The sequence below is a fragment of the Eulemur rufifrons genome, chromosome 19, assembly GCF_041146395.1.
Source record: "Eulemur rufifrons isolate Redbay chromosome 19, OSU_ERuf_1, whole genome shotgun sequence".
Taxonomy (NCBI): Eukaryota; Metazoa; Chordata; class Mammalia; order Primates; family Lemuridae; genus Eulemur; species Eulemur rufifrons.
Window position 1 is genome coordinate 61,465,578 of NC_091001.1, and position 16,259 is coordinate 61,481,836.

Consider the following 16,259-nt stretch of genomic DNA (forward strand, 5'->3'; position numbering starts at 1 on the left):
TTTATGTTCCCTTGGAATAGGAAAGACCCTTCTGAATTTGACACTAAGGGCAGAAATTATAAAGATTTACAGATTTGATTATGAAATTATAGATAACTTCAATGTATTTTTTAAAAGTTACAAGGTAAATGACAAACTAGGAAAAACTTTGGCCATAACTTTGGCCTAAAGTCTAACATTATATGTATATGTATATAATGTTAGACTTTAAGTTTCATGAGTCAACACCTATACTTAATGCACAGCACAGGATCTGACACATAGTAGGCCCTCAAATCACTTGACTAATGTATGAATGAAGATGGGTTAAGAAAATGACCACATAAAAATCAACACTAAAGTATCTAGTAGAAAAATGGTCCAAACCATGTATAGGCAATTGATAAACAAGAAAATAAACATTTTAAAAAATTGTTCTACCTCACTAATAATAAAAAATGAGAATTAAATTGGCACCTATCAAATAGGTAAGTTTAATAATGTTGGTGAGCATCTGGGGAATGGGCTTTTCAAAGATGCTGATGTGAGGGTTAATTTGTACAATCTTTCAGGAGGGCAATTTGACAGTATGTGTTAAAGCTTTAAAATTCTGCTTGCCATCCGATCCAGTAGAAAGCTGGACACTTTGTCCTCAGGAAACATTCATAACTGTGCACAATGATATGGAAACAAGGATACTGACTGCAGCTTCCTTTACACTAATGATACTTGGAAATAAATACCCAAAAGGGGAAAATGTAGTCATTAAAATGATACTATGCAAGGCTATGTAGTGGCATGGAAAGATTATTCCTTGAATATGGTGAAGTGATAAAAAATAGGTTACAAAATGGAATGCATCACATCATGACCAAGAAAGGACCAAGATAAAACCCTCACGATCTCTTTAAGTATTTCTTTCTTGGATTGAACATTCTAAATTGCTTCAGCCATTTGTCCTTGAAAGATGAGCAAATTTTCTGAACTCAAAGAGTGGCTAAAGTGTGCAGGAAGCCTTGGGGACCATCCTGGAAAATGTTCATGGGACACAGGTTCTAGTTTCCAAACTTTCTTGCTTAGTTTCTGTCGACTGTCTTCGGCTTTGGCAATGCCCCCTTTTTAAAGGCCTGGCCAGAACTTTTTGTATTTTTAGGGACACCATGGGAACAATGAACAATATTACCAAGTTAACAGACGTTTGCTACGTAGAGAGGATGAGAAAGGCGTTCCAAGCAGAGAAACTTAGCAAAGGCACAGAGACACAAAAGGTCCTGGCACGTTCAGGGCACGGCGAGTAGCTAGTTCCATGTGCTCGGAGCCTATGTGGTGGTGATGAGGGAACTCGGTGAGAAGCAGATGAGATGGAAAGGTAGGGCTTTCTATTAATAAACCAAGTTAAGAATTTTGGGCTGAAGCATGGTATTGTTGAGATCCATGTTTTAGAAGGAACACTATGGTGACTGCATACTGGGAGCAGGGGAACATCACATACTTAGCGAACTTAACAATCTTAGGATCAGATGTGTTGCTGGTTTGCTATGGAAGTGGCTTCTTTTGGTGCTTTCTCTTTTATCTTGGCCCTGGGATTTCCTGGTAGGCTCCTAGGAGCAATGGGGCTGTGAGTTCACTCAGGCAGAAAGAGGAAGATGAGTGATGGCAGATGGGAAGCACTCACATCCCCTGCTGCCATCCCATCATGTTTTCCCTGACCCGGAGCAGGGACCGCTCTCAGGAGGTGGAGGGACTCTGGCCTTTCAGCAGCCTCAGAGGCTCTGTTGGTGGGCTTGTGTCTGCATCTGCAGGACTGGGGCCGGTTAGCTGGGGGGAGGATGGAGGAGACAGGAACAGAGGAGGAAGAATTGCCAGGTTTCTATGAGGTCAACATATGTTTGAAGCAATTCAGAATGTAACCAAGAATGTAATTAGGTGATTTTTGTTTTTGTTTTGTTTTAAAGGAAAAATTCAGGACCTGTGACTCTTGTTCATGAGCACATGCCTGGATGTAGTCATTTTGAGTTTATGGAAAATGTGGTCAGCCCCATAAATCAGTGCTGAGGAATTCGTACAGAGTCATCACCGTGCAAGCACTGCAGGTCTCTAGCGAGTCTTCTAAGGTTATGCAAGACAAAACAGAAAAAGCATGTAGACAAAGCTACAATACTGTCCTCCTTCCCCTGGAATTCTTTCCTGAGTAGCCACAAGGCAGCTCTGAAATTGGGCTCTTACTTAATCTGTGACAGCTTTCTTGTGTAACTCCATGTGTACATCAAAATGTCTGTAGCAGTCACCACGACTACAAAGCCACAATTCTCTGCACCTATTTCTCTCATATACCTTATAATTTTAGCAAGACTTCTATAAAGAGAGCCCATTTAAGAGTAAACTGAACAATCATGACTTGTGACAGTGCTGAGAATATGTTCAAAGATATCTTAATTCTTAAATTTCTTGTACCTGAAGTCTATTATTTTGCATGATTGGAGAATTAAAGTTCAAGGTGGTACTGCGTTTCTCAAAAACATATGGAACATCTCCAAATGTTATCACAAACTTTCATTCATAATTAGTGAATAAGAGATTCAATTTAGGTGTGATTCATTAGAGGAAATTCCATCAGTTTTTATTCCATTGTTCTTGGATTTATATAATCAGCCTTTTGCCCCCAAGCAGTGTTCTTATATCTTATAAATGATAATATTTCTCTCTACCCTTCCTTTTTCTTGTACCCCTCCCATTTAGGTTGACCCAGTTTGTGAATTTGTTTCTGCCAAACTGGTCAGTGGAGAAGGGAATGTTAACATATTTTAGTGGAGATGTTCTTCAGTAGCTCTGAAAAAAAAAAAAAGGGATTATATACTGTACCAGCATGTTCTGTCATGAAAAATAGTACTGCTGAATACTAGTTTATATACCTTATTATTTTTTTCTTAATCTGTTAGAGGAATCTCATGGATGCTAAAAAATATTTCTCCGTTTGCCACAGAAACCAAATTTGTGATTTATAAGACCAAACACCTCCCTGAGTACTAACTTTACGGCCTATGCTCATTTCTGTTAACTGTGGAGTCTTTACTTTAAGATTTGGTATAGAAATTTGTACTTGTTGACTGTCACAGACAGGAGTTCAAATTCCCTACGCCATGAGGGCACATCAACCCAGCATTTATGTGACCTGGTTTCACGTTTGTACTTGCCTGCTGGCCCTGCCACAGCTTGCAGCAGGAGCAGCTAATTGGGCAGTAGTCTGCACAAGCTATAAAACTTTACACCAAATCCCCTCAGCCACAAACCACCCATTGTCACCAGGTGCAAAGGGAGAGGGGTTGTGGGGCCTGTCTACCAGGCTCTGCTCTGGTGTTTATTTGCTGTGCCATGTTGAGGGGTGAGCAGAGTAACTATGGGGTCTCTCTAACGCAAACGGATTGCATTAACCATCCATAGACAGAACAGCTCAAAGTAAATGACCGTTAAGAATACCTGCCATTGATCGAGCACTACTAAGTGTTCCACAGTGGGCCAAATGCTTTACAAACATTACCTTCCCCAACCAGCTGCACTATGAAGCAGTTATTGTCAACTACTTTTTTATTTTTAAGAGATGGGATCTCAATACATTGCCCAGGCTGGTCCCAAACTCCTGGGCTCAAGCAATCCTCCTGCCTCAGCCTCTCCAGTAGCTGGGACTACAGGCGCATGCCACCATGCCTGGCTCTCAGCTACTTTATAAAGATGAAGTGGAGAGAAGTTAGGGGACTTGCCTGAAGTTTCCCAGCCAGGAAGGTAGTGAGGTTGAAACCCACATCCACTTGATTTGAAAGGAGTTTTAAATTAGACACCTCTATTTTGCTTTTGGGTTAAAGTGCCTGATTTCTAAGGAAGCAAGCGGAAGATACAGGTTGCTGGTAGTTGAGGGAGAGTTTGGTCCCACGTTTTGCTCTGTAAAACTTGTGGGAAAGAGACTAGCTCTTACAAGAAGAAACAGCAATGGTGTCATTTCAGCAGAACTGAAGTTGTTTCCAGCATTGTTACTTACTGTCTGAACCAGAACAAGTTACTCATCTTCTCTTGTCCTTTATTTCCTCATTTGGAAAATGAAGACATGGGCTGGTCTCTAAGGTCTCTGCTGGCTCCACCTTTTATAACTCCTCTTGGCTGGCGACACTCCAAGCTTGGTCCTGACAGTGCCTGGACAAATCCTCACTCCTCTGTGGTCCTGGAGACCCGATGGGCCCAACACCCGCTGGAAGATGGCAGGAGTTTCCTGTGGCCCTGTATTCCCTTACCCCATCCTGGAGGCACTGGCCCTCTGTTCCTTACCACTGGCCAGTGTGGCTGAGGACCAGCAGGCCACCCTCCTGGGACTGCCCAAAGTACCAGCCAGGCCCACTTTATTCACTCTCTGTGGCCATAAATTGAGAAGCTCAAGTTCTAGGAGGCCAAACCCAACATATCTCTGTCAAAATCCTTTTCAGAAAAGTAAATCAAAACTCACCGTCTTATAACAACCAGAATTTTGAAAATCAGTATCTGATTTGTCACAACATTAAATAATAGCTGGATTTGTATATCTGAAATTATTCTAGCTTTTTTCTAGAATCCAAAGTTATTCTATTAATAGCTCTACAAAGACAGAGGGAGAGACAAAATGAACGTGTGTGTGTGTTTGTGTGTGTGTGTGAGAGAGAGAGACTGTCACTGAGTCCTACCGTGTCTCCTGGTTGTGGACGCATCACAGACACACGATCATATCCTTTCCTCAGTAGGACCCACAAAGCATCGAGTTTTCCCTGAAATAAAACAAATGCACCAAGATTACATATGAAACCAGACCAGTGGCTAGTCACTGTAGGCATGTAGAACTTTCCATGCACTTATAGCACCAACAATATGGGTGTGACGGGATTAGTGACGCTCCAGCCCCTAAGTTCAGAATTCGGGCTTCATGAATGTAGGAGGAAAGAGACACACAACAGAGGACTCTGATACTTGTGAAGGATGTACTCTGAGACCCGAGGGCAGCCCCAAATTTGCATACACAAATTTTGTTCATGTTCTTGGCTTCTGTCCTTATCACATTTCTGGGCATATCCTCCCACCACAAATCAATCTTTTCAACTTTTCACTAAAGTTTTTTCTTCCCAATTGGTGCCCAGAATTCATAAATGAAGACAATAATGACAAATTTGGGAAAATAACTAAACATTAGTGTTGACAAGGCAAGATCTATTAAGGCCCCTGGGATGCAGATCTCTGGCTGTGTGCTAGGCTCACTCAGCAGCTACAACTTGCTCAGGAGCCCAGGCTTCAGAGACAAATTACCCAAACATCGCAGACACAGATTACCCCAAATCACAGCCTCTTTGGGGTTGTGTGTAATGGGCTGAAACTGAGAAGAGTGATTGTCAGTGGCAAGGTTTTCGTAGTTTATGACAAAGAGCACCCTAAAGATGACTTCGCTCCCTGGCAACTGTGAATATGTTACCCTACATGGCAAAGAGGACTCTGCAGATGTGATTAAGGATCTTGAGATGGAGAGAGTACCCTGGATTATCTAGTGGGCCCAATCTAACCACACGGGTCCTTTCTTGGGGGAGGCAGGAAGGCCAGAGTGAGAGGAGATGTGCTGATAGAAGCAGAGTCAGAGTGACTTGGTGTGAGAAGGGCCAACCCAATGCTGCTGGCTTTGGAGATGGAAGGGGCCACAAGCCAATGAGTGTGGGCAGCCTCGAAATCTGAAAAAGACAAAGAAACCGATTCTCTCATAGAGTCTCCAAAAGGAACACAGCTCTGCCAACACCTTGATTTTAGCCCACTGAGACTCATTTTGGGTTTATGACTTCCAGAACTATAAGGTAATAAATTTGTGTTGTTTAAGCCTTTAAGTTTGTGGTAATTTCTTATGGCAGCCATAGGAGACCAATATAGCCCTTGTCATTCCCAGACATATTCTGTGTTTATTTGCTTATTACAGTGACTGCCACACTAGAAAAAAAATTTTTTTCCTTGGGGCCATGTTGTTTTATTACAAAGATAGAATAAAAAACTTCGAAAACAAAACAATCCTTTCTAATTTGATGAAAAAAATATTTTTATTGTTTTCTGTGTGTTCATAGAAAAATAGTTCACATGGGTCCCAAGATAAAGAGACTTGTGAGTTACATATGCTTCATGAGACCCTGGGCTCAAAACTAGTGTGAGTTAAATACAACTCACCTGGCAGTTAATGTATTATCATCTGTCTCTGCCCACTGAAATGCCAGCTCAATGAAAATAATTGAAAAATAGTTCACATGGGTCCCAAGATAAAGAAACGTGTGAGTTACATACACTTCATGAGGCCCTGGGCTCAAAACTAGTCTGAGTTAAATACAACTCACAGGGCAGTTAATGTGTTATCATCTGTCTCTGGCCACTGAAATGCCAGCTCAATGAAAGCAGAAGTAGCGTTGGTTTTGTTCACTTCTGTATGCCTAACCCTTACGACAGCACCTGGTGCTCAATATTTTTGTCAAATGAAATGCTCCTAAGTGCTCCATGCTTTCACCTGTGTCCTCTCATTTAATTCTCCCAGCAATCCCAAAGGGTTGTGGAGAGGAAATGGAGGGCCAGAGAGATCAAGGAACTTGCCCAAAGGCACACAGCTTAGAAACTGGAGAGTTGTGATTGGAATCCAGGTCTGTCTAATTCCAAAGCTCATACACTTTCTATTACACCAACTGCAGATTCTTCTGCATGCAGATCTTCTGACTGCAGTGCTCTATTTTAGATCCTTTAGAATAGGGTTTCAAACTGTGGGCTGCAACTCTTTAAGCCCTTATGAAACCAATTTTGTATATTAGAACCAGAATTTTTCAGAAATAAAATAGAATAGAAAAAGAAATATTAATTGCACATGGTGAGGATAAGTATTGTTTTGTGAAAAATTTCTTCCAGTTAAATATGTATGTGTGTGTATACGAGTGTGTGTATGTGCATGTGTGGACATATACTGGACCAAAATGTAAAATTATATTTCTTAGGAATGTTTGAAAACCATGATCTGGAAGAGGTCTTGGAATGACAGTGCTGGAAAGGCTGGTGACATCTAGAGAGTTCAAGTTCTTGGACACAAAGCATTTATAATGGCAGTGTTAGTTTAAGAATCATCTTGAAGACTTCAAGTTCTGAAATTTTCTGGTGGGTTATATGTACACATAAAAACTATATTTTTGAACCTTTATCAACCATTGTTCGAGTTCTTGTGGGTTAAACTTTGTGTTGCCAAGTGTAGTGTTTCTCATCTCTTTTGGCAAGGAATTTACAAAAGCCTTTAAAAATATTTTGAAATGACTTTAGAATGCGGGATAGAACTGCTGCTGTGTGCAGCGTGGTTTTTTGCATTAAACCGTTTCAATCATCAGCTAAATGTTTTCCTTGAAGGTTCTTTGGGATAAGCGTTTATATTTCAGGATCTAACCAGGTGGATTTCCTGGATGAATGCCTCTTTTTCTTTTCCTTTCTCTTTTTTTTTGGAGGGGGAGGATTCCCAGTATTTGAGTTTGTATATCAGCCCACCCACAGCGCTCTGTGCGCTAATCACTCAACTCCTTGACAAATGAGGAGCAATGAGATGGGGCTAAAAAAGAAAATTTGGCCATCAAAGATGTGTGTTAATTAATTCATTAGAAATGTAAAGCTCCATGCATAGCATTGGAGCAGAAACCACCAGATGTATGTTGGGAGAATGGGCAGCAACACAGTGTAGTGTTCGATCACGAAGCGACTGGTGCCAGACTGCCCGAGTTTGCATTCTGGGTCTTTTCTTCACCAGCTCTGCAGGTGGGACAAATTGTTTCATCTCTCTAATCCTTACTTTTCTCATCTTTAAAATGGAGATAATACTACCATGTACTCTACAGACTTGTTATTAATATAAGGTCCAAAATTAAATGTTGAGGTTAGGTGCTTGTCTCAGAGTAACAACAGCTCTCTTCCGCCTCGTCCTGTCCACCCCTGCCCCATCGTCTCCACAGCTCCTGCCCAGGCCCTCATCTTCTGTCGCTCATTCTGTGAAGAGTTTCCTGATTGCCCTTTTACCTCCAGGCTCCCTGTTCTCTCTCCTTCTGTTGGTTAAGAACTCAGTTCCTTGGCAGCCCAAACGGATGCACTGCAGTTAACAACATCAACCAAGAAACATCTTGCTAGCAGTGTGAATTTGGGCAAGTCACTCAACCTCTCTGTGTCTTGGTTTTTTCCATCTGTAAAATGGGTGTGGTAGTAGATTCTACTTTTAAGGGTTATTCTGAGAAATAAAGGTGTTAGTGCACGGAGAGCACTTGGAACTGCGCCCGACCTGCCATGCCTGCTCCATCCAGGTGAGCGCTTGTCCCTGGGCCCTTCTGGCCAGGGTGACACCGGCCAGTTCCAGTGGTATCTTCAGCGTTCTGAGCTCTGGCTGTGCCACAAAGGAACCCAAAGCCCCAAAGTCCGCAGCACAGAAAATAATCTGGGCAATCTACACAACGTAAACTTTTCACTCCTCCGTCACATAGCTTTTCATGCAAGAGTTGATGTAAGCTTTGGAAAAAGAGTGTTTACAACCAAGATGAGGATAAAAAATAACTCTCCAAAGTAAAAGAGAAATGCACGACAGAGGCTCCAGAGCCTAGATTTTTCTGTATGTGCCAGCAGCCTTTCATTTAAAGACAGTAGAGATGGGCTAGGTCCCTTTGGGGCCAGAAGTGCCACAGGGGGATTCTTCCAACCAGTCCCTGCGCTTTACATGAAGTTCGAGAGGAGGCTTCTGAGTTGGCTCCACCTTATTTCTGTCAGATCCAGGTGTTCGACTTGCACAGGCCTCTCCTCAGGACGCATCTAAGACACTGGTCTGTGCTCCCCAGGCAAAATGCCCAGCAGCTTCTGTGAAGCTAAGACCAAGATTTTTCCACAAGCCTCGGAACCCTCTGCCAGAATGTATTAGCTGAAATTTAAAAATAGCTTTCTTTCATATGAAGTTGACATATTTTGACTATAAAATGAGAAATTTACCAACTAGGGCTCCCAAACTATCTTAGCCTCAGACAGTAACTTCCAATCCACAAGGGCAGACAAAGTGGAAGTGCTGTGGAAACCATAGCTTTTGTTTCTTTCTAATCTTTCTAAACAATAGGCCTGTGCGTTCCAAGCACCCTGGGGCATGGGTGTCTGGAGCTGGGTTTTCTTTTTTTTTTTTTTTTCCTTACCAGGCAACAGCTGTGTCTTCTTTTCTGGTTTGTCTGCCTTAGTTTGTTGGAAGTCAGAGATTTAGAATTTTGAGAGTAGTTTGACTTACAGGGCCACTGTAGACTGAAGCTTGATTTTTTACACCTTGAAATACATGGTGAATAGTGTGACTTAGGCTTCTCCTCAAATGAAATAAATTAATGGATAAAATTAGAAACTTTCCTTACACACACACCCCCTCAGGGTAATTTTTGTTTTGTGCTTCTGTTTTCTTTTGGTCTTTCTTTAAGAAAAGTTTGGAACCTTTCTACTAAGTAGCCAGAGAGGGATCAAATCTGTTCAACATCAACGGCACATCTGACAGCGCTTAACGCTCCGGCCGCTCTTTCTTGGCTACACGCAGCTTCGTCCAGCCTGGTTTCAAGGCTGAATGCTGCTTGACCCCAGGGCCGAGGTGATAAGGCCCAGGAAGTGAACAGAGACCACCCCCCTCCGGGCCCTGCAAATAGCACAGGCCAACCTGCCCCCTCAGAGCCTGGCTTTTGTCCTTCCACCCTTACTTCTGCCATTTCTAGTCAAGGGAGGAATTCCTGGAGAGGGAGAAAAATGGTTTCTCTGAAGGCTGCAAGCCTCCGACAAACCTGAAAACAGCTCTGGTTTTAATCTATCTGGTGGCCATATATTTGGGCATGACTTAACTTGTCTGAAATGGTCAGTCCCAGTTTAATGAGAAGCATGGGGTGTTGTAAACCCCAGGGGTGAAAACCGAGCAGAGGAAAATGCAGGCTAAATATCAGCGCAAATTTCCTGACCATGAGCCAGGAATGAGGAAGGCGGGAGGTGTGGTCGGTGTGGTCAGTGCCTTAAATTAGACAGGGGCACAGCGGGTGGAGGAGAGCCCACTGGGGGACCTCTTCCCTCCGTGAGTTCCCACGGGTTTGCTTGGCAAATGTGCTCACCTGCTTTTCAATTCCATCTCATGGAATGCGTGAAAAAAGCGAGTCCAGTGCAGTACAGTTCAGTATGTAAATGATTCTGGCCACCATCACTGGGGAGGTAGGAGTCTCCCCAGTACCTGCTGAAAGTTTTGTGCTCAGTGGAGGTTTTCTCCCTGCTTGACAGCAGGGAAAGAAGGTGGACAGAGAGTGGATGGGTCGTTCTCCCCGAGCTGCCTGCCCCCATCCACTCTGCCTTTCTCTTCCTTCCCCGCTCCGTGCCTGGGAAGCCTGCCTGGGAAGCCTGCGTCTGCATCAGCTGCCTTCTCTCTGGTCCGGCCAACAGGTGGCACCGGAAGGAGATGAGCGGGCTGAGATGAGGGAGACCTTGGGGTATTTGTTCCTGCTCCCTCCCTGCCTCCCTGCCTCCAGTCTAGCCTGCATCCTTGCAAACATTTTCTGCAAAGGGCCAGAGAGTGAAGATTCTAGGCTTTGCAGGTCAAGAGGAAAAATCAGGGATACTATGCAGGTACTTATATAACCATTTAAAAATGTAAAACCCGTTTCTTTGCTTGCGGGTCATATAAGAACAGGTGGTGGGGTGGATTTAGAGTGTCGATTCCTGCTCTGTGGCCACAGCTTCCATGGGTGGTCTCTTCGCCAGGGCTGTAGGTCTCCCTGGGCTCCAGTAACACTGTCCCCCTCGCCCTGCAGGCCCAGGAGGGAACAGCTCTGGCTCTTGCTAGTCCCAGGGTATCTCACCATCCCTCTGGGTTCCCTTAACTCTGCCCGCACCTCTGCTAGTTCAACCCTTCTGAGTGTACCTTCTGTCTCCTACCAGGCCCTGGCGAATGTGGGGAAAGGGTTCTGGAAAGGGAGACAGAGTTTATGGTACTACATGGGGCTAAATGTTTTGTCCAAGGCCTAGCAAATGTCGCAGGCACTGTGGCTAGAACGTGACCCATCATGGGGCACGCGTTGTGCTAAACAGTGTGAACGCTGAAGTTGCAGTAGCAAGTCTGCCTAAATTCCGCACACGGTACACGTTACTCTTGCATTCCTTTCTGTGCTTCTGGTCTCCTTGTTCCCACCTTTCCCTCGCCCACCGAGCACAGACACACCTAAGATGACCTCTTTTTCTCTCCTTTCGTCAAAGAGATGGCAAGAAGAATGTCACCTGCCTGGACAGAGTGTACCAAAATGATCTGTGGGGTCTGACTGGCATGACGCTCTGGGAGGGGTTTCATAATTACATCTCACGCCTCAGCTCTTTAGTAAGAGATGGCAGAGTCCCTCCTCTGTGCCAGGTACAATGCTATTTATTGGGGATTCAAAGCATAACTGGTGCCCGCAGGGGGTCAAATCTGGTGGGGAGTAGGCTCACAAACGTGAGTAATCGCACCGTCTCCTACCTAGCAGAAGAAGCTGAGTAAGCGCTGGCATTAGCTTCCACCAGGCCAGAGGAGCACTCGTGCTTCTCATGTGCTAACAAGCGAGTCCTGCTGAGGAGCCACCAGCATCATAGGTCTTTTCCATCTGGCCTTTCAGGTGACTCCATGACATTCAGATTCCCAACCACTTATCATTAATCCAGCAGTTGTGTTTGTAGTGAAAATGGACCCAATGTGAAATCTAATGTGGGTCTCCTTGCTGAGACTCCTGACAATCACGGCGGTATGATCATGGCCTCTTTGCCTATTTTAACTATCCAAAAACCACAGTTTCCATCCTCTGGAAACCTCCTATGCTGGCTGAAACCTTTGGTGACAACTTTTTCAATGGGTGTGTTAAAACCCAGATGGCTGGGCCCCACCTCCAGAGGTTCTGACTTAGTAGATCTTGGGTGGGGCCCAAGAATGTGCATTTCTAGTAAGTGCTTGGGTGATGCTAATGCTGGTGGTCTAGGGACCAGAGCAAGTGGTTTAACACAAAGACTGGGGGGGGGGGGGGGGCGGGAAGCTCGAGAGCCAGGACTGTGGAGGCAGTGGGAACTGGAGCAGCAGAAGTATTGCTTAGGGAGTTGAGATGTGAAATTTGGTGGCTTTGTGGATAAAAGAGCTTCACTTGATGAGAAAAAGCAGGCAAGTTGTGAAAGCAGTGTGTTTTTGGAAGTCTTTTGTGAGACTCTGAGTCATTAGGCCTTGGAATTTGTATTTTTAAAGCCCTCCCAGGTGATTCTGACACTCAGCCAGGTTTGGGAACCTCTGTATATTCAGTATCCAGCAGTGGCACATAGTAGATGCATGACAAATACTCATTGATTTGATACTAATTCCAAGTGGGTGTTGGGAATGTTTTTAGATTTCCAAATGTATTTGTTCATATTCTTATTTATTGCATTAAGCTCAGTCCTCAATTACCAGTTGATAGAGGAATAGCGTGCTCTCAAGCAGAAATTGGATTCTTCAAGCAGAATTAATGTTCTCTCTTGGACACTGGCCCAAGATTACAGAAATGGAAACCTGGCTATAAGCAAAGATGTTATGTTAGTCACAAGGTACAGATTCCTGAAAACAACATAATAGAAAATCTCCTTTCTGCTCCATCTCTGAGTTCTACTTGGCTCCTTCCTGTCTGCACACGCATGCACGCCACTGCATGTTCCCCATTAGAAAATAATTAGAAGCAAACAGCTGTTTAGTCAAGCAAGCTGGATTTTGCTCGCATCTTTCCAGAGTTCAATCCATTGCTCCAGGGGGTTTATCTTAAAAAATAATCTCCGTGCTTTAAACATGGCAAACCAAAGTGGGAATGCATTGCAATTCGTGGGAGCCTGAGCTAGCTTGGCTGAGAAATGATGACCACCAATAAAGTTTCACTACACTGTTTGAAACAGTATTTCTAGAAGGGCTGCCTCAAAATTAGCAAATGACTCAGTGAATGATGAAAATGATCTTTGTTGCCATTAGAAGAGGGGCAAGGCTGCGTGTGTGTGTGTGTGTGTGTGTGTGTGTATGTGGGTGTGTGTGTATGGGGTGGTGATGGGAGTTGGCTCTTATGCTGAGTCCTTCACTTGAGGCCCTACGAGTTGGGGGGGCCTTGGGTTCCAGACCTGGGCAGAGTGAGGACTTTGCCTATCCCAGTGTTCTCCTGTATGAGATGAGGGAGTGGGGACAGATTATGTCTTTCTAGCTATGATTTTCTAGTGCTTTCTGACAATTGGCACAGTGCAGATGTTTATGGGCAAGGCTAAAGAGGGCGTTGACCAAATAACATGAATTAAAGCCATTTGCACCCAAGAGGACTAGAAAAGAGGCCTTCAGGAAGCATAAACTGCCTCCTATGGCTTATACTTCCCAATGTGCCAAAGAGGATTTCAAGCTCTAGAGCAGTCGGGGGAAGAGAGATGGTGGAAAAAAATCGGGATTTGCTCACAACTAGGAAGAGTGAATTCTAGACCCATGGCCAGTGTGATTCACCAGTATGCCCTGACACACTGGTGGGAGGCTTGTGTAAAGGAGAATGGGCTTATGTTATAGCAAAAGAGTAGAGATTAGCATCAAGGAGAATGATGTGATTTTTGTTAGACAGTGGATTGTCTATTAAATGAAGTTGTGAGATGTTATGGAAATTTATAGTGACCTTCTGGGGTTACTACCCAAGTCACTTGACTCATAGTCCATGCTTATTCCACTTTGCCATGGTGATTTTTAAAAAGCCTCATTTTCAGCCCTGATAATGTAGAAACTGAGGAAGTAATCACTCATACTTTCAAGCCTATAATTGTTCTGCTGTGATAAGCTGGGTTTTTTTCCCTTAATAATGGAAACCACTCAGACTGCGTCCTCTCTCTCTTACTCTCCCGGAGAAAGAGAAAGAGAAGAATGAGATAAGCTGGATTTTGGTTTGGGATTTTGATCATGTCCAAAGATTCTAATTCTCATTATGTAAGTGCTTTATCAGGACTGATGATGGATTTTTGAGTAGAGAGAGACACACCTTGATCGGAGAGTACCACTTCGGTGGGGAAGAGGGCCGCCGCATGTTGTTGTTGAGATTTCGAGGCTCAGGGAATTCATATTCCTGCTCTGGCATCTTGACTCTTGCATTCTTTGCCTTTTCCAGTTTAGCGCCTTCTTCTGTGGAGCCCTTTTCCCCCCAGCGAACCTAAAATGAATGAGATACAATAAAACAAGATGACAACATAAAATATGCTGCCCCGGGAGAAGGGGAATCACAGGTACATGAGTGATGTGCAAGGCAAGTGATACCCAACTCTCAATTCCTTTGCGTTTGGAGGGCCAGGGAAGAGAGGAAGTGTGGAAAAAAGGGAAGGGGGAGAGGAGAAGGAGCAGAGAGAGCAAGCCATAGGGATGGATATGTAGTGGGAGAATTGCCCAGGCAGTGGAGACAGCACGTGCAAAGGCCTTGCATGCCTGGGTAGGAACTTTGGATTTTATTCAGAGAGAACAGAAACCACGGGAAGGTTTGAGCAGATGAGTGACCTGCTCTGCCCCATGGCTGGCAAGGTATGGGGGTGCAGTTAAAAGGCTGTACCTCTCTCCTCTCCAGCTTTCGGTGTCACAACGCACATCCCCACCAGACCGTAAGTGTGAGTTTTCACCAGTTTGCTTTGGGTTTCCATCATGGAGTAGTCAGTACACAGATACGTGTACATTAAGTCATCCTCTTACCTCCATCCTTTTAATGCCTCCAACGCCTCGCCCACCGTAATATGAGGCGTCTACCGTAGGCCACTTTTTCTTAGGCAGACCATCGTCATCTTCTTCCTGCAGAGAGATTGTGACACATGAAGGAAGCAAAGCACCACGGCTGTGTGGACATGCCCGCTGTGGGAAGGGAGACGGCAGTAGAGCTTGCAGAGTCAGACTGCCTGGCTTAAAGCCCAGCGCTACTGCGAATTAGGACCTTGGGCAATCACGTAGGTTTATGTTCCTCATGTGTACAGCGGGAATGATGCAGTACTACCTCGTAAGTCTGCGGCACAGTCCTGGGAACCGTTTTCCTCTACGGTTCTACTCCTTTGCAGGGCATCTCCTCTAACCCTACCTACATGCCGATGACTTGTGCATTTGGAGCTTTAGCACTGACGCCTTTGAACTTCAACCGCTGACTTGACATTCATGTCTTCTCTCAGGGGCTAACAGACATCTCAACAATACCATGGCAAAAAGAAGTCCTAGAATCGCTCTCTTCCCCATGGCCCCCCAACCCCCACTCATCCCAATTGGCCAGCCAGTTCTGTTGCCTCTACTTCTGAAAGATTCCAAATCTATTGACCTCTCCACTTCCATCGCCACCTCCACCACCCTGGGCTTGCCCCAAGGCACTTTCTCCTGGATACCCCCATAGCTTCCTAACTGGCCTCCTCGCTGCCCTCCGATTTGCTACAATCCTTTTCCCACCATGCAGCAGAATAAGTCCAAACCCCGACACCGCCCTGCGTGCTCTGGCGTTTGCTCACCTCTCCGACTTCCTGACCACTCTCTCCTCCCTGCACCCCCGCCTGCTTGCCCTCTCTCAGTGCTCAGATGAACACATTCCTGCCTCAGATCCTTGCACAAGCTGTCCTCTTGTCCAGGAATACCCCCACCCCGTCTTCTCATGGCTGGATCTTTCTTATCACCCCTCGGAGAGGCCTTCCCTGGACATTCTTCTAAAGTAGCCCCAGTCTCTTCACTTCATCAACCTGTTGTATTTTTAGTTACGGATCTTGTCATGGCTTGATATTTACTTATGGTCTGTCTCTCCACATTAGAACGTATGTTCCACAGGGGCTTTTGTTTATCTGTCGTGCTCACCAGAGCATTCCCAGCTTTCAGAACAGCAGCACTACTTAGAGCACGGGGTGGGTGCCCAAGAACTATCTGTTTGAATTTACAAATAAATTAAATGAGATGACTCAAATAAAGCGGTTAACTCAGTGTCTGGAACTTAGTGACAGGAAGTGAATGTTTATAATATTTTTTAGATGAAGGGAGAAAACAAGAGAAATTTGTAACTTCATGGACAGGAAAGGGGAGAAAAATTAGCAAGTGCTCTTCATCTTGGCACTGCAATTATTCCTGTCATGGGGAGAATAATGTCACTGTTCACAGTCATGGAGGGATTATGATTTCTCTCCTGGGTAGAGAAAGGAAGCTGGAAGAGGGGTCTGCAAAACAGAGAAATGAGCCGAAGAGG

The 16,259-nt window shown here is 44.6% G+C and overlaps 1 protein-coding gene across 1 annotated transcript in view; it reads right to left on the reverse strand.

The window, feature by feature from the left end:
• The window catches only part of ANTXR1 (ANTXR cell adhesion molecule 1), a 220,168-nt gene that overhangs the window by 44,681 nt on the left and 159,228 nt on the right, over nt 1-16,259 (reverse strand). Inside the window, exons 15-17 of the mRNA XM_069494028.1 lie at nt 14,750-14,845; nt 14,055-14,222; nt 4,686-4,766 (exon numbers count right to left, since the gene is read on the reverse strand). Coding sequence (XP_069350129.1) covers nt 4,686-4,766; nt 14,055-14,222; nt 14,750-14,845 — 345 coding nt within the window. The remainder of the gene's footprint in view (nt 1-4,685; nt 4,767-14,054; nt 14,223-14,749; nt 14,846-16,259) is intronic.